This window comes from Puma concolor, chromosome B3 (genome assembly GCF_028749965.1).
Source record: "Puma concolor isolate L17-30 chromosome B3, mPumCon1.1.hap2, whole genome shotgun sequence".
Taxonomy (NCBI): domain Eukaryota; kingdom Metazoa; phylum Chordata; class Mammalia; order Carnivora; family Felidae; genus Puma; species Puma concolor.
This window is the reverse complement of record NC_141672.1, coordinates 75,625,846-75,651,677: the sequence shown is the minus strand read 5'-3', so window position 1 is coordinate 75,651,677 and position 25,832 is coordinate 75,625,846. Positions and strand designations below refer to the sequence as shown.

General features: G+C 49.7%; 2 protein-coding genes across 4 annotated transcripts in view; both read left to right on the top strand.

The window, feature by feature from the left end:
- Positions 1-24,781, top strand: part of ABHD4 (abhydrolase domain containing 4, N-acyl phospholipase B) — a 32,768-nt gene extending 7,987 nt beyond the window's left edge. The window contains exons 1-7 of one of the 3 annotated variants that reach the window (XM_025919650.2): positions 11,627-11,737; positions 15,399-15,487; positions 16,533-16,905; positions 17,063-17,217; positions 19,155-19,266; positions 22,300-22,486; positions 23,222-24,781. In XM_025919650.2, the coding sequence (XP_025775435.1) occupies positions 11,676-11,737; positions 15,399-15,487; positions 16,533-16,905; positions 17,063-17,217; positions 19,155-19,266; positions 22,300-22,486; positions 23,222-23,311 (1,068 nt within the window). In that variant the 5' untranslated portion in view covers positions 11,627-11,675 and the 3' untranslated portion in view covers positions 23,312-24,781. Of the gene's footprint in view, positions 1-11,626; positions 11,849-15,398; positions 15,488-16,532; positions 16,906-17,062; positions 17,218-19,154; positions 19,267-22,299; positions 22,487-23,221 lie in introns of those variants that run through there. The other 2 variants (XM_086710172.1, XM_086710173.1) reach the window with 2 other exon arrangements.
- LOC147580082 (uncharacterized) lies at positions 1,987-3,750 on the top strand. The gene has a single exon (XM_086710170.1). It carries the CDS (start codon positions 1,987-1,989, stop codon positions 3,538-3,540), a length of 1,554 nt encoding a protein of 517 aa, XP_086566296.1. The 3' UTR covers positions 3,541-3,750.
- Positions 24,782-25,832: the final 1,051 nt, after the last annotated feature.

The following is a 25,832-nucleotide window of genomic DNA, read 5'->3' as shown; positions in this document are numbered from 1 at the left end:
CCTTCCTGAATGTAACCCGCTGTGTAGTAGAATGGGTTGTAAACCTTCCTAAATGTAGTCTGATAGGTAATGGAATGAGTAATTGTACATAAACTAACCGGCATTTCTCGCTTCTGTAAACCTGCTTGCTTAGCACATTCCCCACCTACCCTACCCTCTTCCCCCTTCCCCCTTTTTCCTCCCGCCACAAGTAACGGACAAAGCCTTCCCGCCAAAGGACAGACAAAGGACGCCCAATCAGAGAACAACAAATGTCCTTACTTTAAAATCAACCAATCAGGCCCCTCATAATTTGAAACCTCCCCTGTGCTATTTGTCTCTGTCTATAAAAACGCTGTACCAACCCTGATCGAGGCCTCTTGCGTCACCGGCGACGAGTGCGCAGAGGACCAGGTTCGAACCTGCAATAAACGACCCTTGCCGCTTGGCTTTGACTCACGACTCTGGTGGACTTTTGTGGGAGGTTTCGGAACTTCGGGCATTACATTTGGAGGTTCCACCGAGACCTCCCCCGAGCCCACCAGACTTCTGGTCAACGGGTCGTATCTGATTCCGATCGGTAAGTAAGCCGGCTCTAAAGTTTTTCCTCTTCTCTCTGATCTGTGTTTCTTCTCTGGAGAACCGGTTCTGTCTGGAAGCTGGTGTGACCCTGGCGGACGCGCTATAGGGCACCCGGCCGGGGTCAGTTGGAGACGTCCACTGACATCTGGGGACCTTCTTGGTCCATCTGGGGGCCTTCTTGGCCCATCTGGGGGCCTTCTTGGCCCATCTGGGACCTTCTTGGTCCATCTGGGGGCCTTCTTGGCCCATCTGGGGGCCTTCTTGGTCCATCTGGGGACCTTCTTGGTCCATCTGGGGGCCTTCTTGGCCCATCTGGGGGCCTTCTTGGTCCATCTGGGGGCCTTCTTGGTCCATCTGGGGACCTTCTTGGCCCATCTGGGGGCCTTCTTGGCCCATCTGGGGGCCTTCTTGGCCCATCTGGGACCTTCTTGGTCCATCTGGGGGCCTTCTTGGCCCATCTGGGGGCCTTCTTGGCCCATCTGGGACCTTCTTGGTCCATCTGGGGGCCTTCTTGGTCCATCTGGGGGCCTTCTTGGCCCATCTGGGGACCTTCTTGGTCCATCTGGGGGCCTTCTTGGCCCATCTGGGGACCTTCTTGGTCCATCTGGGGGCCTTCTTGGCCCATCTGGGACCTTCTTGGTCCATCGGGGGGCCTTTTTGGCCCATCAGGATTCTTTTCTGCGGGCTGCTTACGCCCAACGCGCTTGCGAACTAAATACTTTCATTTTCTCTATGAACTTCCAGAGTGCTAAGAAATATCTCTAGGCGTCTAAAAGAAAAAAACCATCTAGGCATGCCAATTGTTACCCGTATTTTGATGTGATGTGTGTCTGTGTGTCTGTCTGTGCAATCGACTGGAATGATTGTTGGGAGTCAGGGGCACGCGCCTGACTTACCCTATATGTAGTCCCACGGCATAAGCTACGGGATTCGAGTGGGCTCTAACCCGACTTCCGCGGTGATCCTCATACGGCTTAAGGCGGTCAAAATTTATTTTGATCCGAGCAGGGGGTTTATACCTGCCCGCCCATGCTAAGAGGCACCTAAGTTCCCGCGAGGGACGCGGACGGGCGAGTACGCGAGTGCTTCTATGTCAGTCTAAATGTATTGTCACCCCTGGGCCCTTGTAATTACCGCTGTCCTAGCCATAACCCTTTCTGTTGGGCTGGCCGAGACGGCACCAGAAAGTTGGAACCGCTGCGAAAGATTCTTGTTAGTTCTTGTTTTTCTTTCATGGGTCGGATGTTTTATTGGAATTAAGTGTTTTCTCGGCTGATCAGAATTAATTATTCCATCCTTTTTCCTCTCTCCTCCTTCCTCAGCTCCCTGCGGCTTTCCCTCCCGCCCCCTGGCCAGCAGCGCCCCCTCCCCCACGTCCGTGCTGCCCGCGCCCCCTTCTCTTCTCCTCTTCCTCAGAATCATAACATGGGCCAAACGCAGAGTACCCCTCTCTCCCTCCTTCTCGCCAACTTCAGGGACGTAAAAGCTAGAGGACACAACTTAAGCCTAGACATTCGCAAAAGGAAGTTGATCACCTATTGCCGCTCTGAATGGCCCACCTTTGGGGTCAATTGGCCTACAGAGGGAACCTTCTGCCTCCCTGTGGTCCTTAAAGTAAAGTCAAAAATTTTCCTACCAGGGAAAGAAGGTCGCTCGGATCAGATTCCCTATATTCTGGTGTGGCAAGATTTAGTAGAAAACCCACCTCCCTGGATTGCCTCTTTCTTAACAACAGGGCCATGCAAAATTCTAGCAGCTAAACCTATCAACCCTCCCAAGCCGCCAACTCCAACTGCACCCCCTGTTCTCCCCGACAGCCAAGATTTACTTTCCCTTGACCCTCCCCCTTACCAGGTTCCTCCTCTTATTCCGCAAGCTGTCCCTATCCCTGCTGCGCTGGCAGAGCCTCCCGTAGCCCAGCCCATAGGAGAACTAGAGAATAGGGAGGCTCAACCCGCGCCCATGCCTAGTAGGAGCGAAGTCCAAAGGCCGGCTGGACGTACCTGTAGGCGGGCCCCTCATGAGCCAGGACTCCGCCTTCCTGACTCCACCGTAGCTTTACCCTTACGGGAAATAGGGCCTCCCGATGGTACAGGGAACCCCCGACTTCAATACTGGCCCTTCTCTACCAGTGACCTATATAACTGGAAAACCCAGAATGCCCGATTCTCTGACAACCCTAAAGATTTAATAAGTCTCTTAGACAGCGTTATGTTTACCCATCAACCCACCTGGGATGATTGTCAGCAGCTCCTCCGAATCCTGTTCACCACCGAGGAGCGAGAAAGAATTCAGTTGGAAGCAAGAAAGCTGGTTCCTGGAGATGACGGCCAACCCACTGCTAACCTTGATCTCATTAATGCAGCTTTTCCCTTGACCCGACCCCCACAGGATGGCTGGGACTACAACACGGCAGAAGGTAGGGGACGGCTGCGCATTTATCGCCAGACTCTAATGGCGGGTCTCCGGGCTGCTGCACGCAAGCCCACTAATTTGGCAAAAGTGTATTCAGTAATACAAGGTAAGACAGAGAGCCCTGATGCTTATTTAGAAAGATTAATGGAAACCTTCAGACAGTATACCCCCATGAACCCCGAGGCCCCCGAAAATCAAGCTGCTGTTGTAATGGCCTTTGTAAATCAGGCAGCCACTGATATTAAAAAGAAACTCCAGAAACTAGAGGACCTGGAGGGAAAACAGATTCAGGACTTACTCCGCGTTGCCCAGCGTGTCTATAATAATAGAGAGACTCCAGAGGACAGGCAACTTAAAGCCACCGAGGAAATGACCAAAGTCCTGGCCGCTGTTGTCCAAAAGCCCCTGGGTAAACAAAAGCCCCTAGATAAGGACCAATGTGCCTATTGCAAAGAAAAAGGCCATTGGGCCCGAGAATGCCCTAAAAAGAAAAAGCCACGTCATGATCAAAAACCGTGGCAGCCAAAAACCACACCTGCCCTCTTCACTCAAGATGCAGAATAGGGGAGACGGGGTTCGGATCCCCTCCCCGAACCTAGGGTAACGCTACAAGTGGAGGGGAACCCAGTTTAATTCCTAGTTGACACAGGGGCACAACATTCGGTCTTGATCGATCCCATGGAAAAATTTCTGAAAAATCTTCCTGGGTCCAAGGGGCTACCGGGATAAAAAAATATCCCTGGACCACCCAGAGGACTGTGGACCTAGGAAATGGAAAGGTCACCCATTCCTTCCTGGTCATCCCCGACAGCCCATGCCCCTTATTAGGAAGAGACTTACTCACTAAAATGGGGGCCCAGATTCATTTTACGCCAGGGGGCCCCCAAGTGACTGGCCCTCACAACCAACCCATTACCATACTTACTCTAAGATTAGAAGATGAATATCGACTCCATCAGGGGCCACCCTCACAAAGTCAAAACATAGAGCCCTGGCTCCAGCAGTTTCCAGAAGCATGGGCTGAAACCGGGGGTATGGGGTTGGCTAAACATCGCCCAGCTCTATTCATAGAGCTGAAACCGGGGGCAGATCCAGTTCGGGTCCGACAATACCCGATGTCGATGGAGGCCAGAAATGGCATCACGCCACATATCCATCGCCTCCTAGACTTAGGCATCTTGCGTCCCTGCCATTCAGCCTGGAACACCCCCCTGCTGCCTGTACGAAAACCTAACAGTGCGGACTACCGTCCGGTACAAGATCTGAGAGAAGTTAACCGCCGAGTCATGGACATACACCCAACAGTACCCAACCCCTATACCCTCCTAAATGCCCTCAGCCCAGAAAGACAATGGTATACTGTCCTTGATTTAAAAGATGCTTTTTTCAGCCTGCCTCTGGCCCCCAAAAGCCAAGAGCTCTTCGCCTTTGAGTGGTCCGACCCTGAGAGAGGCATAAATGGACAACTCACCTGGACCCGGCTCCCCCAAGGATTTAAAAACTCACCCACCTTGTTCGATGAGGCACTTCACGAGGATCTGGGTGAGTACCGGAATCAAAACCCCGAAGTGACTCTCTTGCAGTACGTTGACGATCTTTTAATCGCCGCTGAGACTGCTGAAGCTTGCTTGCAAGGCACCAAAAACCTCCTCCGGACACTTGGTGCCCTGGGGTACCGGGCTTCAGCAAAGAAAGCCCAAATTTGCAGATCCGAGGTAACCTACTTGGGGTATCTGTTAAGAGAAGGCCAACGATGGCTCACTGATGCACGGAAGGAAACCGTCCTCCGCATCCCCCGACCCACAACGCGAAGGCAGGTAAGAGAATTCCTGGGATCGGCCGGGTTCTGCCGCTTGTGGATACCTCGGTTCGCCGAGATGGCTAAGCCTCTTTACCTGGTCACCCGAGAACAGGTGCCCTTTGAATGGACAGAGGAAACTGAGCAGGCTTTCCAGCAAATTAAACTCGCCCTGTTGTCGGCACCAGCCTTAGGGCTCCCCGATGTCTCCAAACCCTTTCATCTCTTCGTAGATGAAAATAAAGGGGTAGCCAAAGCAGTGCTGATGCAACTCCTTGGCCCATGGCCCAGGCCCGTAGCCTATCTTTCAAAAAGACTGGACCCAGTAGCGGCTGGCTGGCCCCCTTGCCTCCGTATGATCGCTGCTAATGGTAAAGGATGCTGATAAGTTAACTATGGGACAAGAGTTACATGTTACAACCCCTCATGCCATCGAGGGAGTCCCCAAACAACCTCCTGACCGATGGATAAGTAACGCCCGACTGGTTCACTACCAGGGACTATTATTAAATCCCCTCAGAATCATTTATGCTCCCCCCCGAACACTAAACCCTGCCTCCCTGTTACCAGACCCGGACTTGGATACCCCCCTCCATGACTGCGCTGAGATATTGGCACAGGTTCATGGAGTTCGGGAAGATTTACAGGATCACCCGCTACCAGATGCTGAAGTTACCTGGTTCACTGACGGCAGCAGCTTTGTACATCAGGGTCAAAGGTATGCGGGGGCAGCAGTCACAACTGAAACTGAGACTGTTTGGGCACAGCCTTTGCCAGCTGGCACCTCTGCCCAATGGGCTGAACTTGTGGCCTTAACCAAGGCACTGACTTTGGGAAAAGACAAGAGACTAAACGTGTATACCGATAGCAGATATGCTTTTGCTACGGCCCACATACATGGAGCTATATACAGAGAGAGGGGACTGTTAACTGCAGAGGGGAAAACTATCAAAAACAAAGAAGAAATATTGGCTCTTTTAAAGGCACTCTGGCTGCCTAAACGACTAGCCATCATACATTGCCCAGGCCACCAAAAACCGGTCACACCGGTGGCCAGAGGAAATAATTTGGCTGACCAGGTGGCCCGAAAGGTGGCCTTACAGGTGGACTGTGCTTTAATGACCACCCTACCAGACCCCGGTTCAGCTAGTTTACCAGAAAGTCCCACCTACACTAAAGAAGACCTAAACTGGATCCAAAAATTGCCTATGACTCAGTGCCTTAACGGATGGTGGAGAGCAGCAGACTGTAGCATAATCCTCCCAGAAGAAATGGGAAATAAAGTCTTATCCAAGATGCACCGAGCCACTCATATGGGCACAAGAAAAATGCAAGACTTAATAAGACATGCTAGGATCACCATTAAAGACTCTAGGACAAAAATTGAACAGATAGTTACTAGCTGTAAAGCTTGCCAACTAACTAACGCCTCCAACCACGGGAAAAACCCTGGCTCCAGAACCCGCGGAACCAGGCCGGGAGCCTATTGGGAAGTAGACTTCACCGAGGTAAAGCCTGGAAAATATGGATACAAATATTTGTTAGTGTTTATAGATACCTTTTCAGGATGGACAGAGGCCTTCCCCACCAAGCATGAGACTGCGCAGGTAGTAGCAAAGAAAATGTTGGAAGACATCATGCCCAGGTACGGATTTCCTACCCTAATAGGATCAGACAACGGACCAGCATTCGTTTCAAAGGTAATACAAGGGATAGCGCAGTTTATTGGGGCCGATTGGAAACTACATTGTGCATATAGACCCCAAAGCTCAGGACAGGTAGAAAGAATGAATAGAACCCTAAAAGAGACCCTAACCAAATTGACCATAGAGACTGGCGCTAACTGGGTAGTCTTACTCCCCTACGCTCTGTTCAGGGTGCAGAACTCCCCTTACAAACTGGGATTAACCCCCTTTGAAATCATGTATGGAGTGCCCCCCCCTATAATTCCCAACCTACAGTCTAATGTGTTAACTGAATTTCATGATCATAAACTTCTTATTTCCCTGAGGGAACTCCAGCACACCCACCAGGAAGTTTGGCCCAGATTGAGAGCCATTTATGAGAACGGGCCCCCTCCTGAGCCGCATCACTACCGACCCGGAGATTGGGTATACGTGCGGAGACACAAGCAAGAGACCCTCCAACCACGGTGGAAGGGACCCTACTTGTGATCCTAACCACACCCACTGCTCTCAAAGTCGACGGGATTGCTACCTGGATCCATTACACCCACGCCCGACCAGCTGATCCCTTTGCGGTTCGAGAAGACTTCGTGCTGGAAGCCAACACCGCCTGGACGGTTGACCAGAGTAAGACCCACCCTTTAAAATTGACTCTGCGTCGAAAACCTGACCCCGAAAACCGGCTGAGACCAAAGGCCTGGGTGTCCCATACCAAGACTGTTGCAGCAGCTCCGGACCCACCATGATCGGAGGAACACTCATTAGCGTGCTCCTGCTCACCTCCTACGGACTGATAAGTATTGCGAGCAACCCCCATACACCCTATACTTTAACTTGGGAGATATCTAATTTAGAAACCCAGGAAGTCTATAATACTACCCTGCTCTCTGCTTTACTCGGGCCTCTAGCCATCCTACTTCTCGCTCTCACATTAGGCCCCTGCATCATAAACAAAATTATTAATTTTGTCCAAGACAGGTTCAATGCTGTACAATTAATGGTCTTACGAACTCAGTACCTACCGCTCGAGACATTACAAACAGAGGCTTAAAAGATCCAAGATTGGCTCTCTAGGCACAAGAAAAAGGGGGGAATGAAAGGAACAATCCAAATGACAGCCCTGCCTTAGTTTAAAGCTAGGTTCTCTTTTCTGCTTATTATGGATCTTTGATAAGAAATACAATTGCTGAGAAGTCTGTTTTGCTTGCTGTTTGCTACGAGCATTGTGAAGCCCTTCCTGAATGTAACCCGCTGTGTAGTAGAATGGGTTGTAAACCTTCCTAAATGTAGTCTGATAGGTAATGGAATGAGTAATTGTACATAAACTAACCGGCATTTCTCGCTTCTGTAAACCTGCTTGCTTAGCACATTCCCCACCTACCCTACCCTCTTCCCCCTTCCCCCTTTTTCCTCCCGCCACAAGTAACGGACAAAGCCTTCCCGCCAAAGGACAGACAAAGGACGCCCAATCAGAGAACAACAAATGTCCTTACTTTAAAATCAACCAATCAGGCCCCTCATAATTTGAAACCTCCCCTGTGCTATTTGTCTCTGTCTATAAAAACGCTGTACCAACCCTGATCGAGGCCTCTTGCGTCACCGGCGACGAGTGCGCAGAGGACCAGGTTCGAACCTGCAATAAACGACCCTTGCCGCTTGGCTTTGACTCACGACTCTGGTGGACTTTTGTGGGAGGTTTCGGAACTTCGGGCATTACAATACCTTGTTCATAGTTCATTCAAAACACAGTCACACCCATTTGAAACCAAAGAATGTTCTATCCCTGCCAGACCTAATCTATCAGTTATCAGCTCCACCAACTCCTAGAATATTTAATGTGACTTATAGGCATAGGAAAGAGGGTTTGTCAAAATTAGTTTCCATCCATAAAGACCATATTAAAACTTTAATCATACAGGGGCACCTGGGTGGCTCAGTTTGTCAAGCATCCAACTTCGGCTCAGTTCATGATCTCAGGGTCATGAGTTCAAGCCCTGTGTCAGGTTCTGTGCTGACAGCTCAGAGTCTGGAGCCTGCTTCAGATTCTGTGTCTCCCTATCTCTCTGCCCCTCCCCTGCTCATATTCTCTCAAAAATGAAGAAAACATTTTTTAAATGTTTTTAAACTTTAATCATACATAAAAATCACACATGATGGCAATAGACAGAAAATAGATTATTTTGTACTGGCACATAGTGTGTCTTGTCTTGAAGGTAAGGAGAAAATTTCTCTCCAGAGGCCTGCCTAGAACAGGCACTTAGAGTCTTCTCCAGTCTGTAATTCTAGCAGATCCAGCCCAATCCTAAATTATCCCAGCTCTGGGGACACCTTAAGGAATCTATTGACTTTGGTTATAAAAGGCATTTTCCATTTACACGTTTCCTACTTCCAAGTAGGAAGTACCTCATAAAGATGGTTTGGTGGGGCGCCTGGGTGGTTCAGTGGGTTGTGCATCTGACTCTTGATTTTGGCTCAGGTCGTGATCTCACAGTTCATGGGATGGAGCCCCAAGTCAGGCCCTGTGCTCAGGGTTCTCTCTCCGTATTTGCCCCTCTCCCCTGCGTGTGCATGTGTGTGCTCTCTAAATAAATAAATAAACAAACAAACAAACAAAAGATGGTTTTGCACACAGAAACAAAATACACTGCCTCCTGAGATGAGGTCTAGAGAGATACAGTATCAGTTCTAGCTAGGTCATCCTTGCCTCAAAAAACTGCTACATCTTAACAGGTTTTCAGAAAAAGGAGAGATTTTGTTGTCCTATCTTGAAATGATGAAGCCCAGAATTTCCTATAAGGTACAATTTAAAATACAGCTCCCAAAGCCTTGGCACTTAGCATATTAGTTTAGAGGTAATTGTTTACACAGCTGCCTCCTAGCTGGACTTTTTATCCATTTATTCATCCAGTCATTACTGAGTATCTACTCTGAGCCACACCCTGTTGTAGGCGCTGGCAGAAAAGCTGAGAACAAAACAGACAACCCTCCCCCATACCCTCTCCCCAACCTTCATTCAGTTCTAGTGAAGGGAAACTAATAATAAATTAGTAAACACAAAGGCACAATAATTTCAGATGGTGATAAGTGTTATGAAGATAATAAAATACAGTGATGTAAATAAATGTAAATAAAAATAGAGTAATTGGAGGTCTCTCTTAGACCCTGTGGTCAGGAGAGGCCTCAGAAGACAGGAGGTTTGAACTGAGCTCCGAAAATAAAGTTGCCAGCCCTGCAAAGGGACAAACAGCCTGGGGTGGCAGCAGATAGAAAGTCTATGTTTACTACTAGAGCAGGCTGTCTATTTCCTTTTGATAACGGTATTCTTAGTGCCTAACATAAGGTTTGGCTTTGAATAGGTATACAGTAACAATAATAGTAATAAATTTTAGCATAAATGTACTAAATGTTTATTGGAATTATCTTGGTTAATCCTCACAAGACACAGTCAGGGGAAGAAAATTAAGAGACACTAAGTAATTTACCCAAATGCATGTAGTGGATATGTAGGAAAACCAAGACTACCCTTAACCCAGATTTCTGACCCCAGAAACAATGCTTCTAATTAACCAATGAGTCTCAGTGAACTCCAGCATCTAAAGGACTTCCTAAAAATGCAGTTTTTAAGCATCAAACCAAACCAACGAAATTAGAATCTCAGAGGTTAGGGATTAGAATCCTGAATTTGTAACAAGCCCTCCAGATGATTTTTATTTTTTTTATTTATTTTTTTTTTAATTTTTTTTGACATTTATTTATTTTTGAGACAGAGAGAGACAGAGCATGAACGGGGGAGGGTCAGAGAGAGGGAGACACAGAATCTGAAACAGGCTCCAGGCTCTGAGCTGTCAGCACAGAGCCTGACGCGGGGCTCAAACTCACGGACTGCGAGATCATGACCTGAGCCGAAGTCAGATGCTTAACCGACTGAGCCACCCAGGCGCCCCCCTCCAGATGATTTTTATACACACTGAAGTTTAGAACCACTGCGCCCAGTTGAAAGAATGAATGCCACAACTCCACTCTTTGTACTGCTTTGCCCCACATCTGGCAAATTCCTAGGTCCCCAAACTCTATACATGCCCATTCTCTTAAACTTTGAGGCCTTATAATGGTCATCAGATCAATTTAACACTGTCTAACAAGAAAGGAGAAATCTCAGAATCTAAGACCTGCAAGAGGGCTAATGAAAAACACCTTGATAAACCCCGTCCCTGTCAGCATTCTCCCACTCACCCTCCATCACTCCTTAGTTTGGTTTTAATCTAACCAAGGGGATGACCTGAACCCCGACAACTTCCTCAACATTAGGACTTGTTTACCAGTTCAGGTAAATTCTGGAGCCAGCCTCAAGATTTGGCTCCTCTGCTGAGCAAGCCTGAAGTAAGCTCCGGACCTACGAGATAAGCCAGCCACCCCCACCCCCATGCCCCATATGGGATTCCAGCAACCTAGAGCAGACCCAGCCTTATAGGTTAGTACTTCATTTGCCCTTCCTGAGGGTAGGGGAGGCAGGGATTCCCCAAACTGAGGGAGACCTGGCATTGAGCACATCTTTCCTGGGAACTAGGTTGAGAAATCTCCAGAGCACAGGAACTGCATCTTGGCACATGTCGCTAAGGTTTAGGGTTGCCAGATAAAATACAGGATGCCCAGTTATGTCCCAAACATTGCACGGGATGTACTTATTCTAAAAAAGCATTCGTTGTTTATCTGAAGTTCAGTTTTGGGCATCCTGTTTTTTATTTGCAAACCGTGGCAATGTATTTGAGTTACAGGCCCCCAGGCTCTTTGTAGAAACATTTAACCAATAGTAGTGTCTCCACAAGCATCTTAAGCATCACCTTACAAGAAACACCAGGAGGAGGATTTCAGCGGAGAGGGAGCTCTGCCGGGGAGCCCAGAGTTGGTGTGAGCGTGCAGGGGTAGTTTTGTCACTTTTTAACTAGGGCCGAACGAGGGCTGTGAGGGACCCGGTTGTTTCGGTACTACCCATCTCCCTCACTGTCCCCCAAATGTGTGAGCAGGAATCCCGTCCTTTTCCGTGAGACCCCAGAGGCCCCTGTGCCGGCACGCAGACCCCGGCTCGACCACCAGCCGGGTTCAGGTCCCGCCTGGGCGTTCTGGGGACCTGCGCCTCCGACCGGCGGCCCTGGCCACGCCCCACTTTGTTATCCGACCCTTTCCTGGGTCAGCTGGTGCTGGCGTCAGGCGGAGGGATGGGCTGGCTCGGCTCGACCCGGCAGGGCTTGTTTACTATGGCTGATGATCTGGAGCAACAGTGAGTTAATCCTGTGTCTTTCTCTTGCTCTCTCTCTCTCTGGGCCATGATCCCGGGACTGTCGGTGACTGAGGAACAGTTGTAGACACCTTCCCGCCTTTCCTTTTCCAGGTCGGCTTCATGGGAGGGCCCGGGGTTGTGTTTGCTTGCTCTGCTTCTGCCCAGAAGAGGCAGCAGCAGAGCTCGGGGAGCGATGGTAGATTAGCTTGCCTGAGCCGGGGGACTCTGACTTTCCACGCTTAGTCTTCGCGATCGCTCCTCGCTCCTCTGGTACAGAGAGGTTAGACTTAGTGGTGATGGCCCAGATCCTCCGCGCAGCTCGTGGGATGCGGGCGCGGGGGTAGCAGCCGCGTCTGCTCACTGGGATTTGCCCCCAGGACGGTGGTCGGGGGGTGGCAAGGGCCTTTCTTAGCCCGGCAGGGAAAGGGCTCGCGAAGAAAAGAGAGGGCGCCGGCGCTGGGATTGTCTGGAGTAATGGGCTCGCAAGTTTCTTTAGTTCTCGCCTACTGAGACACTTAGCCGCTTCCCACCCTAGTTAATAACGTTTTTTAATCATCACGAGATCCTTAATGCTGTGCTTTCAGAATTACCGTTTTTGGGATTTGTTGACACTGTCTCAAGGGCATCAGGTTCGGGATGCCACCTGTAGGTAGTGTGACTAGCAGTTCGCAGTCTGATAGAAGCAAGGAAAAGTTGCTTCCAGAATGACTCAGCTCCCAGCCAAGCCTTGGTTTCACCAGAACAGGGCCTCTCCTGGATCCTGTGTTCCTGCTTTTCAGAGCTGCAGAACTGGCAGCCTGCAAAACTAATTAACTTTATGACCGTAGTATCTTCCTGAGCTTGAAGGAACTGCTCAGGAAGAGTGTTGCTTTCTGAAGATGACTTTTCCAAAAGGAAATTTACAATGGTTACGATGACATAGGGAAACACAGATTAGAGCTGGTGGAGATGCAGGTAATTCAGCTCTTTTTTACAGATGAGGAAGCCAGCACCCATGAAAGTTAGAGGAGACTTGCCCAAATCACAGAGGTCCAGAGCAGGCTTCTGACCCAACACGGAACTCCTTTTGCTTCACCTCCCAACAGGATAAAAGCCCTTTAGAGGGAAGAGACCACTCTGGCCAGGCCAAGTTCAAGGCTAAGTGACTTCTCTGCCTCTTGCCTCAATTTCCCACTCCAGCCCTCACATCCCCAGTAGTATTTAGCAGATGCAGTGTGCCAGATATCACTTCCACTGCTTTAGAACATTTCTGGTGAAGAAGAGAGGCAAAGTAAAGCTTCTCCCTAAAGAATATCCTCTGAGCAGCCCATCGTGTTGTTCCATTGGACAGCATTTCTCCTGAGCACTGCTTTGGGCAGATACAAGGCAATGTGGGGTCCACGTGTCATGGTCTGACTTGTCACAGTGTCTGATGTGGAGAGAAAGTCTGTCTCTTTAGACTGGCAAAATTCTGCGGTCTTGGTGCTCATGCTTTAAGCCCACAGTAAGGAATTCCAGTGGAGTATTAAAAGGGTTGAGAGTCTCCACAGAATTGGATTGATTGAGACTGACAATTCTCATCTGGCTTAAGCCATTGATACACCACTCTTGGCTGAACCCTCAGTATTTCTTGCAAGCCTCTGGCAGTCCTTGAAGAGTTGAATGTATGCAGCTTATGATTTAGCTGGGGGAAAAGAACATTTATTGGAAATTTATCTTATGCTAGGCATTATTCTATGTGCATAAATGCACTTAATCTTTATGAGATCCCTATGAAGTAGATACTATTATTACCTGTCTCTTAAAGATGAGGAAACTGACAGATAAAGGCTACATAATGTGCCCCAAATCACACTACTGATAAGTGGCAGTGCCAGGATTAGAACTCTGGCTTCTGGTTTTATTTATTTATTTATTTATTTTTTTAACGTTTATTTATTTTTTTGGGACAGAGAGAGACAGAGCATGAACGGGGGAGGGGCAGAGAGAGAGGGAGACACAGAATCAGAAACAGGCTCCAGGCTCTGAGCCATCAGCCCAGAGCCCGACGCGGGGCTCGAACTCACGGACCGCGAGATCGTGACCTGGCTGAAGTCGGACGCTTAACCGACTGCGCCACCCAGGCGCCCCTGGCTTCTGGTTTTAGATCACACTTCCTTTCAGAAAACGGAGACCGTGTGAAGATGTGGTTATATATTGTGAATTTGAAAAGCTGAGACTGGGGCCTGAATGTCTCAGTCAGAAGAGCATTCAGCTCTTGATCTCGGGGTCATGACTTTGAGCCCCACACTGGAGATTACTGAAAAATAAGTAAATAAACAAATTTTAAACCTAATTCTCCTTTAAAAAAGAAAAAAAAGAAAAGCTGAGGTACCTGCCCAGAGGAATGGTACGGAGAACCCTGGATCTGAGATCTAGGTTGTACTTCTGCTTGTTCTCACCAGCAGCATGGCCTCTTTGGGCATCAGTTTCCTCATCTGTAAAATAAAGAGGCTGGACTAGATGATTCCTAAGGAACCATCCTAATCTAAAATTCTGTGCTTCAGATGGTGTATCAGGATGTCCTGTGTGTGTGGCCAAGAGGGATAAGTAATGGTTGCCCTCGTTCCCCCACAAAATACCCCTGCCTGAGTATGTCGATATTGAAAGACCCTTCCTGTAGCTGGTGGTATCCACCTTGTAATTCCTTCATTCAGGCACAATTCAAGAGAAATATCATACAATGGAAAAGGAGTAGTAAACTCATTTGTTGAGTGTCCAATTTGTCCCAGGCACGTTATGAGGTCTCTCAACATATCTAGATGCTCCAACACTGGTTATTTATCAGGCCAAAGCCATTCTGCTTGTAAATGGTGATAGTGTGATGGCAGAACCAGAGGGGGTTGTTGTTTTGTTTTGTTTTGTTTCCCCTCCAAAACTGCTGCTTTCAATCTCTACCCTGCAATGACTTCAGTTTCCTTGGCATAAAGGGGCCGGCAGGATGGATTTTCTTTGTTTTACCGTATGCTATTGGAGGTGAGGACATATGTGAACTTTGTAGACATTTTATAATCTGGAAAAACAAAGCCAGAGGCAACCTGGGAACGCAATCACAGCAGGACTTGAACCCAGGTTGCCTGTCTTCTTCTCCGTTCCTGTCCCATCTCATTGTTCCAGGCTGGACTGATTGATTACGTGAGAGCCCAGCTGGGCACTGACCTTGCTCTGTTCTTCTAGGGGCTTAGAAAAGGGCACGCACAAACCCCAAGGCCCTGCCAGGAGGGCAGATGGCATGGAAATTTGTCCTACCCTAAAGGAACATCCGGTCCTGGGGATGGCAAAAGATAAAGATAACTGAAACATTAGTTAATAGTTGGTATTTTTTCTCTTGTGATCTCCTTGAACATTATGATAACCAGTAACAAAAGTTATAAAGCTCAAATGAGATAATAAATGTGAAAGAGCGTTGCAAACTGTAAAGTGTTATACACACGGCATCCTGAGTATCTGTTGAAACAAAGGGCATGTTGTTACTAGCCCTTAGCTGGAGAAGAGTAACAGTCTATCAGGCAGCAGGGAATTGCTGACCACCACAGCGGCAGGTCTTCTGAGCCTGGGAAACACCCCGATAACTCTTGTAACTGTCAGCAAGGCTGAGAGTGTCAATGTTGCCAATGATTGTCATCGTGTCTCCTTGTCTCAGGCCTCAAGGCTGGCTGAGTAGCTGGCTGCCTGCTTGGCGCCCCACGTCGATGTCTCACCTGAAGAATGTGGAAGCCAGGATCCTCCAATGTGAGTAGGAGGGATGGTTTATCCCACCGCCATCAAGAGGCCCAAGGAGGATACAGGATCTCCCCAGAGCCTAGTTGACAGAACCCACAGATTCTTGATTAATTAATAGTGCTTGGGGTGGGAGTAAGTGGTGTCAGTAGTTTGAAGGGAGAGATTTGCACTGAGGATACCATATTGTGTGATAGTGATTTTTTGACATCTCCCTTCCTGTCCATCATGCTGGTTCCTGACACATCCCATAACTTCACTTCAAAGCCAGTACCAACTGTCAACACACAACACACACACACACACACACACACACATACACACACACACATACACACACTCATCTATATATTCTCTTTCCCTCCTTCCTTCTCCCCCCATTCTTCCCTCCTTCTTTCTTCCCCCATTCTTCCCTTCTTCCTTCTCTCCCTCTCTCTTCTTCCAAACACACATGCCCTTCTCAGCTTTATCACCTTCTACCTAAGGACCAGCAGCAATCCTCTGTTCTCTAATATTGCTCTCTTTGTATTCTATCCAGTTAGGCACACCACCTACCTGGTTACTACGGTAGTTTGGGATTCCAACAGATCAACTATCAAGAGCAGCATTATGTTGGGGCAAGGCATCCCATGATTGGCAGCAGCCACAGGCTCAGACAAGACCCTTGGGTCACGTCTGCCTGGTTTCCTTTATGATCTTCCCTGCCCTGCATCCACTGCCCCAGCCAGATACCTTCTCTTCCCATGGGCCTGAGGAAGTAGGGCTGCAGAGCAGTCACAGCTCTCAAGCCTCCACTCAGGATCCAGGCAACTTCCCCCCCAAGCAGCTCTGTCACAGAGCAAGCACTGCCCTGTGAGAGACTAGATGGTCTACAAATAGTGCTTGGAGTTCATCTCTTAGGGCATATGGGTCAGAAGGTTGTGAAAGGAAGGAGGTGAGGCAGGTCAGGAGGGATTTGGCAGTGGTGAGAGAAAGCCAAGGAATGGTAGTCCAGGCAAAGTGATGGTGCTGTCAGAAAACAGTCTTACTGCTCTGCCCTGGATTCCCGTCTCCCCAGGCCTCCAGAACAAGTTCCTGGCCCGATATGTGTCCCTCCCAAACCAGAACAAGATCTGGACGGTAACCGTGAGTCCCGAGCTGAGGGAACGTACCCCCCTGGTGATGGTGCACGGCTTCGGGGGTGGCGTGGGCCTCTGGATCCTCAACATGGATTCACTGAGTGCCCGCCGTACCCTGCACACCTTTGATCTGCTTGGCTTTGGGCGAAGCTCGAGGCCAACATTCCCGAGGGACCCAGAGGGGGCTGAGGATGAGTTTGTGACATCAATAGAGACGTGGCGGGAGACCATGGGGATCCCCAGTATGATCCTCCTCGGGCACAGTTTGGGAGGATTCCTGGCCACCTCTTACTCTATCAAGTACCCTGAAAGGTAAGGAAGAGCCACCCCTCTTGCTCATGACCTAATTCCCTCTCCCACTGGGAACCTTACAGTATTAGTTTCCAGTGGGTCTCTTCTTCCTGGGCAGTTTAAGGGCTGTGGTACCTCTAAGCACATACAACTTGTTTTTCCCTTTTTCCTCCCATAGAGTTAAACACCTCATCCTGGTAGACCCATGGGGCTTTCCTCTTCGACCGACTGACCCCAGCGAGATCCGTGCACCCCCAACCTGGTTCAAGGCTGTGGCATCTGTCCTAGGGCGTTCCAATCCACTGGCTGTTCTACGAGTAGCTGGGCCCTGGGGTGAGTAGCCTGCAAAGAAAGAATCTATCTCATCAACCCAAGGCTGCCCCATTCTAGAAGCCCCATTGCATCCAGCCTCCCACCATCCCCACTTGTCCAGGAGAGGTGGGAATAGACCTGGCATTGTTATTTAAAGCTGTTAATCTGAACTAGATCTCTTTGTCTGCATTTTCAGAAGGTTCTTTTTTTTCCTTCATCTGCATGCAAAAAGCTTTCCTGTGTGGGGCACAGATAGAGCAGAACTATCACTCTGTGCCTTGGCTAGACCCCCAGAGAGAGAGAGAAGGAGGCCATGAAGTGACTCTTCCTCTGCTGAGTTCTTATGCTACATATGTGAGTATGTGGCACATACAATCACATGTTGGTGATTCGGTATGGTAACCACCACTGGATACCATCTCTGCAGCTCACCCAGCACCTGTGGGAGGGAGATGTCAGAACCAGAGCCTCCAACATGACCCACAGTGGCAGGCAAGCCCCTCTAAACCATGGCCTACTCCAGTTAGGTATCACATCTTCCCCACTTCGAAGCTGTCAGCAAATTTTAATGGGTGAGGAGAGGAAAGGAAGTCGGGGAAAACCAGCCATAGTAAGTAAAATTCGTAGGTCTCGGCCTTCTGACCTCATCCTGCCAGCACCCTTCCTTTCTGGGGGGCTTTTTAATCTGATGAAGTGACAAGCAGATTCCCTCTGTAGAAAAGATTGTGGACCCCCTATCTTGCAGTGACGGCTTATGTACACATAGTAATATTCAGTTGCCAATTACTACAAATTGATTGCTAATGACTAAATAAGAGTTGTCTCTCTACGCCCTTCAAGAGAAACAGAATGACTTTGGATAAAAGAGAAAAATGAGCATTTGAGTAGAGGTAGGAGTTTAGGAAGAAAGGAAGGCTATCAAGAGACAGGTGCAAAAGAAGAGTAAATGAGCAGAGAGCTGACCCTCTTAGAGTTCCCAGCACTCTGGACTCCAGCAGACCCTCTGTAGCCCTTTTCCAGAGAGACGTCCTGCTCTAACCACTCTCCCCATTTCTCGACTTGCATCTGGCCAGGTTCACGCATGGGCCTCAGAGCCAGTATGGTTGGGCAGTTGGCTGGCAGCCATGGAGGAGGACCAGGGCCCAGAGGATCCTGGCTGTGCCTCCATCTCAACACCTTGATCCTCAGATGCAGAGAGAAGACCAGGAGAGAGAGCGAGAGATCAGAAGTTGACCATCAGGCCCAATTTTTAGTCTGTTTTAGGTGCCCTACTGCTTATGTGTGTGCTCTAAAGGAAGGTGAAGGGAACAGATTGCTCTAAAACAGCAGCCCAAGTCTGACATGCCAGAGTTAAGTTTACTTCTCCACTCGTATTCTATTACAGACCTGAACATGAGAGGCCTTTTGGCAGGTGGTTTCATCTGCAACCTTCAGAATATTAAAAGGCCCTAAGAGTCTCAGTGTGCCTGGCTGGCTCAGTCGGTAGAGCATGAGACTCTTGATCTCAGAGTTGTGAGTTTGAGCCCCTTATTGGGTATAGAGATTACCTTAAAAAAAAAAAAAAAAAAAAGGCCCCAAGAGTCTCAGGGAGAAAGAACTTAGTTCAGACTGTGAGAGAAAAACATCTCAGCCATGGACTCTTGGGCTTGAGACCCTTAGAGGAAAAGAGCTTGGGACTTCCTTGAACTGAAAATAACCTGCTTCCTTAGTGACATTGGACTGTCTACCTTCTTTGGTAACCAACTGACTCTCAATTTGTACTCATCTGGAGCTTCCCGACAGCTCACACACTCTGTCTGCCACTATCGAGTTAAATGTACAAAACAAACAAACCCCTAGAGAAATAACATTTGGTAAAGTTGTCCAAGTAAGTGTAACACAGAAGTCTTCCTGCACACCCCCACCACCGCCCCCCGCCCCCCAAACTGGCCACTCCCATGTTTTTCTCTCCCCTCCAGGGCCTGGCTTGGTACAGCGATTCCGGCCGGACTTCAAGCGCAAGTTTGCAGACTTCTTTGAAGATGATACTATATCTGAGTATATCTACCATTGCAATGCACAGAATCCCAGGTGAGGGCGGCTCCCAGAGCCAGCTCGGAGTGCACGGGTTTGGAGATGAAACTCCAGCTGGTAGAAAAACTCCAGAACTTTGTTGCAATGCGTCTTGCACAAAGCTCTCATTCACTTAGGGGAACGCAGGCACTAGCAGGCTCAATTATTTCCAGAGACCTCCCCAGGGATGGGCCCAAAGGGATGGAGAAGATAATAGATTGATGAAACATGCTGTCCATCTCTAGAGGAAAACTCTTACTCTCCCCTGGAGATAGGCAGTTAGCCTGACAGGCAAGAGTCTGGAAAACATTTTAAAAGATTTTTAACTGAAAAAGTCATATGAATATATGGTATTTTTTAAAAGGCAGAAAGAGAGTGGGGCGCCTGGGTGGCGCAGTCAGTTAAGCGTCCGACTTCAGCCAGGTCACGATCTCGCGGTCCGTGAGTTCCAGCCCCGCGTCGGGCTCTGGGCTGATGGCTCGGAGCCTGGAGCCTGTTTCCGATTCTGTGTCTCCCTCTCTCTCTGCCCCTCCCCCGTTCATGCTCTGTCTCTCTCTGTCCCAAAAATAAATAAACGTTGAAAAAAAAATTTAAAAAAAAAAAAGGCAGAAAGAGAAAGAAAGAAAGAAAGAAAGAAAGAAAGAAAGAAAGAAAGAGAAAATCTTCTCCCTCCCAGCCTGTAGTTCTCAAACTTCCTTGCTGTTTCCAGTCTGAGATATTATGTGACATTGCTTCAGAGAACTTCTTTGCACATCTTCTTTTGCACACACGTGACTAGATCTGTACATTCCTACAAGTAGAATGGCTGGTGGAAAAGTGTGATTTAAAACCTAAATTCTGTACACCGTGAAATGCTTACTGTTGGGACAGGAACTCCTTCTATGCCTTTTGGACATTTTGGGGTGTCCCCAGAATCTTGAGAGGTTCCTATCTATGACTGCTCACACAGCAGGCCCCACAAACCTGCTGATCTGCATTCTTGGCACCTGAGAGCCAGGGCAGAGTCAGGGAGGTTATCTTCCTCTCAGGCAGTGCCCTGTGAGTGGCTGATACAGGAGGATCTGTGGGTGGCACCGCCTCTGTGGAGGCCTCAGCCAGCTTGCTGTGGGGCATCTGGGGGAAGCCAAGGTCACCGGAGCAGCAGCACTGCCCCGCCTCATGCCAGGCCTGTCCAGGTCACCCGTCGTGAGCCCAAAGCTGTGAAGACGGTGGGGGGTTGCATTCCAGCATTACTGTCTGAGCGTTAGCCTCACACCCAGCTGGCTTTGGGGCAGCGTGGGAACTGTCTAGCCAGCATTCCGCATGAGCTCAGTTAATTGAAGGGCCCCGCTGAAGCAGCAGTATTGAAACTCAGCTCTGCAGTCAAATCAGGTAGCCCTCTGCTTCCTGCTCTCGACCCCTCTGTCAGCCCCCACTGGGCTCAGTGCCAGTCTCCTACCCCAGCTCCCTCCTCACAACTTTCCCCAGTCCCAGACCTAGTTGTGTGCAATGAATGGCCTCCCAATCTAAGCCTCAGAATATATAATCACGCAGCTCCTTTGTGTCCTGGGGAAAGCAGAGATGACATCAGTGATAGCCCTCTCTGCCTAACACCATCACTCAATTAAAAAAAAATTTTTTTTTTTAATGTTTATTTGTTTTTGAGAGAGAGAGAGAGATGGAGTGCAAGCAGGGGAGGGGCAGAGAGAGGAAGACACAGATTCTGAGGCAGATTCCAGGCTCTGAGCTGTCAGCACAGAGCCCGATGCAGGGCTCGAACTCACAAACAACGAGATCATGACCTGAGCTAAAGTCAGACGCTCAATGCACTGAGACACCCAGGCGCCCCACCATCACTCACTTTTATAACCACCTGAGTGTTTCTGAGTTGTAACCCTGACAGGCCCATAGTAACTCTTACCAGTCCCTTGGAAAACATGACATTTGGCCAAGAAGAAATATGTGGGGGCTACCTACTCTGCTTCACCTAACCTGAGGGGCCCTGTACATGTCATTTTCTTCAATGAAGGAATAAAGAGGATATAATTCCCCAATTTGTAGATGAAAACATTAAAATGTATTCTGGTTACATGACCTGCTAAGAAAATACAGCCAGAATTTGAACTCGTGTCTCTCTGACTTCAGAGTCCATAGTTTTCCACCATGCTGCTATGTCTGAAGGAAGAACTGTGTTTCTGCTGGCCCGTGCAGAATCAGGCCCGCCTTCATTCCGGGGCTCCAAAGGAGGGGGGACACAATACCTGAACAGGCTGGGCCTGGCGGGCAGCAGTCTCCCGAAGCACCCTGCCTCCTGCCTCCTGCCTCCTGCAAAAGCTGCAGAGCAGCTCATAATGTCAGCTTCCTCCCCAGCCCTGCAGACCCCTTATGCTCCTTCTCGGTCAGCTCTGCCTAAGGAGATGGCCAGGGAGCAAAGTAGATTAGATGAGCCTTGCTTCTCACAAAGTACGGCTCCCCCTGGGTCCTCACAAGACTGGTAACAATCCCATCAGGAAGCCCTTTGCACTGCTATAGTATTTGCTCTTCACTACCCCTCTAACATGAGCCCTTCGCCCCTCTCCTTCACCCCCAGCAAGCTAAGCCCCTAGTCCATTTCCTTCCTGCTCCACCATCCTTTCATGATTCTTGGGAAATCTGACGTTAAATAATCATATGATTAGCTATTTAACGCCTGCCTCCCCAAAATGTGGGATAATCGTGAGCTCCAGCAGGGCCGGCACCACGTGAATCTGACTCCTGTGTCCCTACACTTAGCCCAGGGCATGACATGTCAATATTTGTTGAGTAAATGTTAACCATTGCATCTTTGGACAATTCTCAGTGTCCAGGTTTTTCACACGTGTGTCCCTTCCTAACTGTCTTCTGTGCTGGGAGGCCTCCACAGATTCAGGCCTACCTCCTAATCTTACCAGGATTTAAGGCGCCCAGTGCTGGGGCCTGAGAGGGACACACAGGACAAGGATACTGCCCCAGCGTCTGAAGAGACCAACACGTTGACACTTTATGCTGCAGGGTTTATTCTACTAACTGCCTCACCGTGTTTTGCTCCTTCAGTGGTGAGACGGCATTCAAAGCCATGATGGAGTCCTTCGGCTGGGCGCGGCGCCCCATGTTGGAGCGAATTCACTTGATTCGAAAAGATGTGCCCATCACCATGATCTACGGGGCCAACACCTGGATAGATACCAGCACAGGAAAGAAAGTAAAGATGCAGCGGCCGGATTCCTATGTCCGAGACATGGTATGTTGGCCCGCCAAGGCACAGGATTGAGGTGGAAATGTGGTGCGTTGAATCCCCGCACACAGTGATTAGCTCTGGGCATGGATGAGCCTTGGGATGGAGAAGGGTGATCAGAGAGTCGGGAGGAAAGAGGAATGGACAGATGGGGATGGTGTAGTGCGTTTGAAAGGGCTGACTCAGTAATACCGTCATCGGGGGCTTTCATTCTTGCTTAGCACGGTCCAGGGAAATGACCGGTTCTCGTTCAGTAGCCAGACACAGACAGCATGATGCCACTCCAGACCCCCTGTCCCACCCAAAACCAGAGCCATGAACAGTAGAGCAAGTAGTAAAGGCTGCCGGGAAGCCTTCCCACCGCATTCCTGCCTTCCCTTTTTCTTATCCCTCTCCACCCCCATTTGCTAATGAGTGCTTAATTAGGCTGGGTGTCACGTATGGGCCCTGGTTCATCAGACCTGTGGATGAAATGAGCAGATAGCGGTGGGGCTGGCATTGAAGGAGGTACAGTGAAATACCAGAGGAGAAAATGAATGGGACCTTGGGATTCATGGACCCCTCCCCCTGCATGGGAAAGTGCCCAGATTCTAGGAGAAAGGTGGACCGATGTTTCTGGTAAGTGCTCATAGGTGATGGGCAAGCAGGTATAAGGGAAAAAGAATCGGTGTGAGACACCAGTTTCCGGTGCCCCGAACAAAGGGCCTTTCCACCCCTGGCGGGCTCTTCCTCTCTCCATAGGAGATTGAGGGTGCGTCGCACCACGTCTATGCGGACCAGCCACACATCTTCAATGCTGTGGTAGAAGAGATCTGTGACTCCGTTGACTGAGATGCTGTCCGTAGAGGAAGAGGAGAAAGCCAGAGAGTTGCTCTCGCCTCCCTGTCCGCTTACTCGCCCCTGTGTCCTTTCCTCACCGACTAACACGTGCCAGCCAGGCAGTCTTGGGCTGTCCCCAGCGCAGGACCACAGTGAAAAAGCGCACTCCTGAGCCCACGCTAAGGGTTGGAGGCAGAAGCCATGAGAGGCCTTGAGCTCCCCTCCCCGGGGAAGGACATAAAGGGTTGCATAGTGCCACCCATTCTCTCCATGCCAAGTGTCCCCCAGATGGTGGTTGTGAAGGGATCGCACGAGTCATGCTCCCTCCCTGAGCCAAAGGGAGGGCGGCCTCTTCCCCTGGGTGAAGGAGAGGCTCCCGGCAGCCTTTCCCAGCTCTGGAGTGTTTTGTGGGGATAGGTTCCAAGCAAAAACATCTTCCTCCATCACCCCCTAGTCTCCATTCCTTGCCTGTTTTGTCCAGATTCTGATTGGGAGCTAACTACCAACTAACTACTAACTTCTCAACTACCAAGAATAGGTCCCAGAGCTCCCTTGACCTGCCGAGTGCCGCCCACCCCCCCCCCCCAACCCCCGCCGTGACCTAAGAAGTCCTATTCAAAGCCCTCATGAGTGGATGAGGAGCAGGCCAGGGCAGGACATGGCTGGCCCATGGTGATACAGCTCTGCTCCAGGAGAGCTAAGGCCAGAACCCAGGTCTGCTGACACCCAGGACTCATCGCTGACTCTATTTTGCTAAAGTCTAAGGCAGGCACCATTGCCATGAGTCTGGTCCTGGTCACTGGCCATAGGTGAGCCCATCCCTGTCCCACATTCTAGCCCCATTGTGCAGGGGTGCCACTGTCCTGTCCTGTGTCTCAGCTCCAGATGCCTGAGCTGGGGACACTCCAGGGCTTCCTTCCCTTGCCCCCTCATCCTCCCAACTGGGAGTCCTCTTGGCCTCCCTCTGTGCCTTGGGCCCTGAAGCCCCACCTGTAGTATAGAGCAAAGGTGGCCCCTGGTGGAGAGACAGGGAAAGGCCCTTCAACCCCAGGGCTGTGTCTGGATTCCTTACTCCCCCTAGTATCTGCGGGGCTTTTCTACTGTCCCCAGGGCCGAAGCCCACCGTGAGCCCCTGCCCACGGTCCAGTGGAGAGCCTCCAGCCAGCAGTTCTCTGTCCTCGTCAGCCACAGGATGGTTCTCACTGCCTGGCCCTCCATCCCTGCCATCTGTCCCCACAGTCACCAGCCCATCCCACCCCCCAACTACCTGTCAACTGTCTCCCAGGGGCTGTTTCCGGGTGCTGCTCTGAGGTTCTGGGCAGCAGGCTGGGCCTGGCCCCAGAACCAGGGCAGCTCCTGTCTGCTCCCGTTTTGTAAAGCCAACCCTTTCACCAGAATAGTATTAACTCCTGGTGCTTTGTACTACTGGTCCGGCTGCCTTGGGCTCCTTTTCTATATTAATAAAGAAATGAGTGAAAACTGGTGGCAGCGATGTTTAATATTGCTCCGATAGGAGTACTGGGATGGTACTTGAGGTGGAGAAGAAGGCCCAAGAAGTATCTGCTTACATGCCACCTGTCTCCTGTTTAATGTATCATTCACCCAGGTCGGCATGGGTCATGTCAGCCAAGCCCCTCAGAGGATGGATGAGGAGTGTGGACAGGCCAAGCCCCAAGTCACAGGAGGAGAATTGGGAGAACTGGGTGCTTCCCCACTGCCCATCAAAAAGCCCTGTCTTCAGTGTGCCGGGGTAGCTGAGTCAGTTGAGCATCCAACTCTTGATTTCAGCTCAGGTCGTGATCCCAGGGGTCATGGGATCGAACCCTACATCATACTCTGCACTGAGCGTGGATCCAGGAGTCCCTCTGTCCCTCTGCCCTTCCTCTTTCTCTCTCTCTCTCTCTCTCTCTCACTCTCTCTCTCTCTCAAATTAAAAACAAAATAGCCAAGGGGCGCCTGGATGGCTCAGTCAGTTAAGCATCCGACTTCAGCTCAGGTCATGACCTCACAGTTTGTGAGTTTGAGCCCCACATAGGGCTCTGTGCTGACAGCTCAGAGCCTGAAGACTGCTTTGGATTCTGTGTCTCCTCCTCTCTCTGCCCCTCCCATGCTGATGCTCTGTCTCTCTCTCTCTCTCTCTCTCTCTCTCTCTCTCTCTCAATAATAAATAAACATTTAAAAAAAATTTTTTTTAACAAAATAGCCCTGTCTTCCAAAGTTCACTCCACGTGGGCCTGTACTTGGACTGTTCGTACCTCCTACTCATCCTCCAGGTCTCAGCTCAAATATTCCTTATTCAGGGAAGCTTCCGAGACTGACCCCCTACACTAGACTTAGACTCCTTCTTCTGTGTCTCCATGGTGTACCCAACTGCCTCTTTAAGACTCATGAACTTGTCACTTGTTTACTGTCTGCCTTTTCATTGTAGACCAGAAGCTACTTAAGGAAAAGGAGCACATCTGGCACCTAGTTCACGTTCAGTAAGTGTTAGTTCTGATTGAGCCAAGAGAAACAAGGTATGCCAACTGCTCAA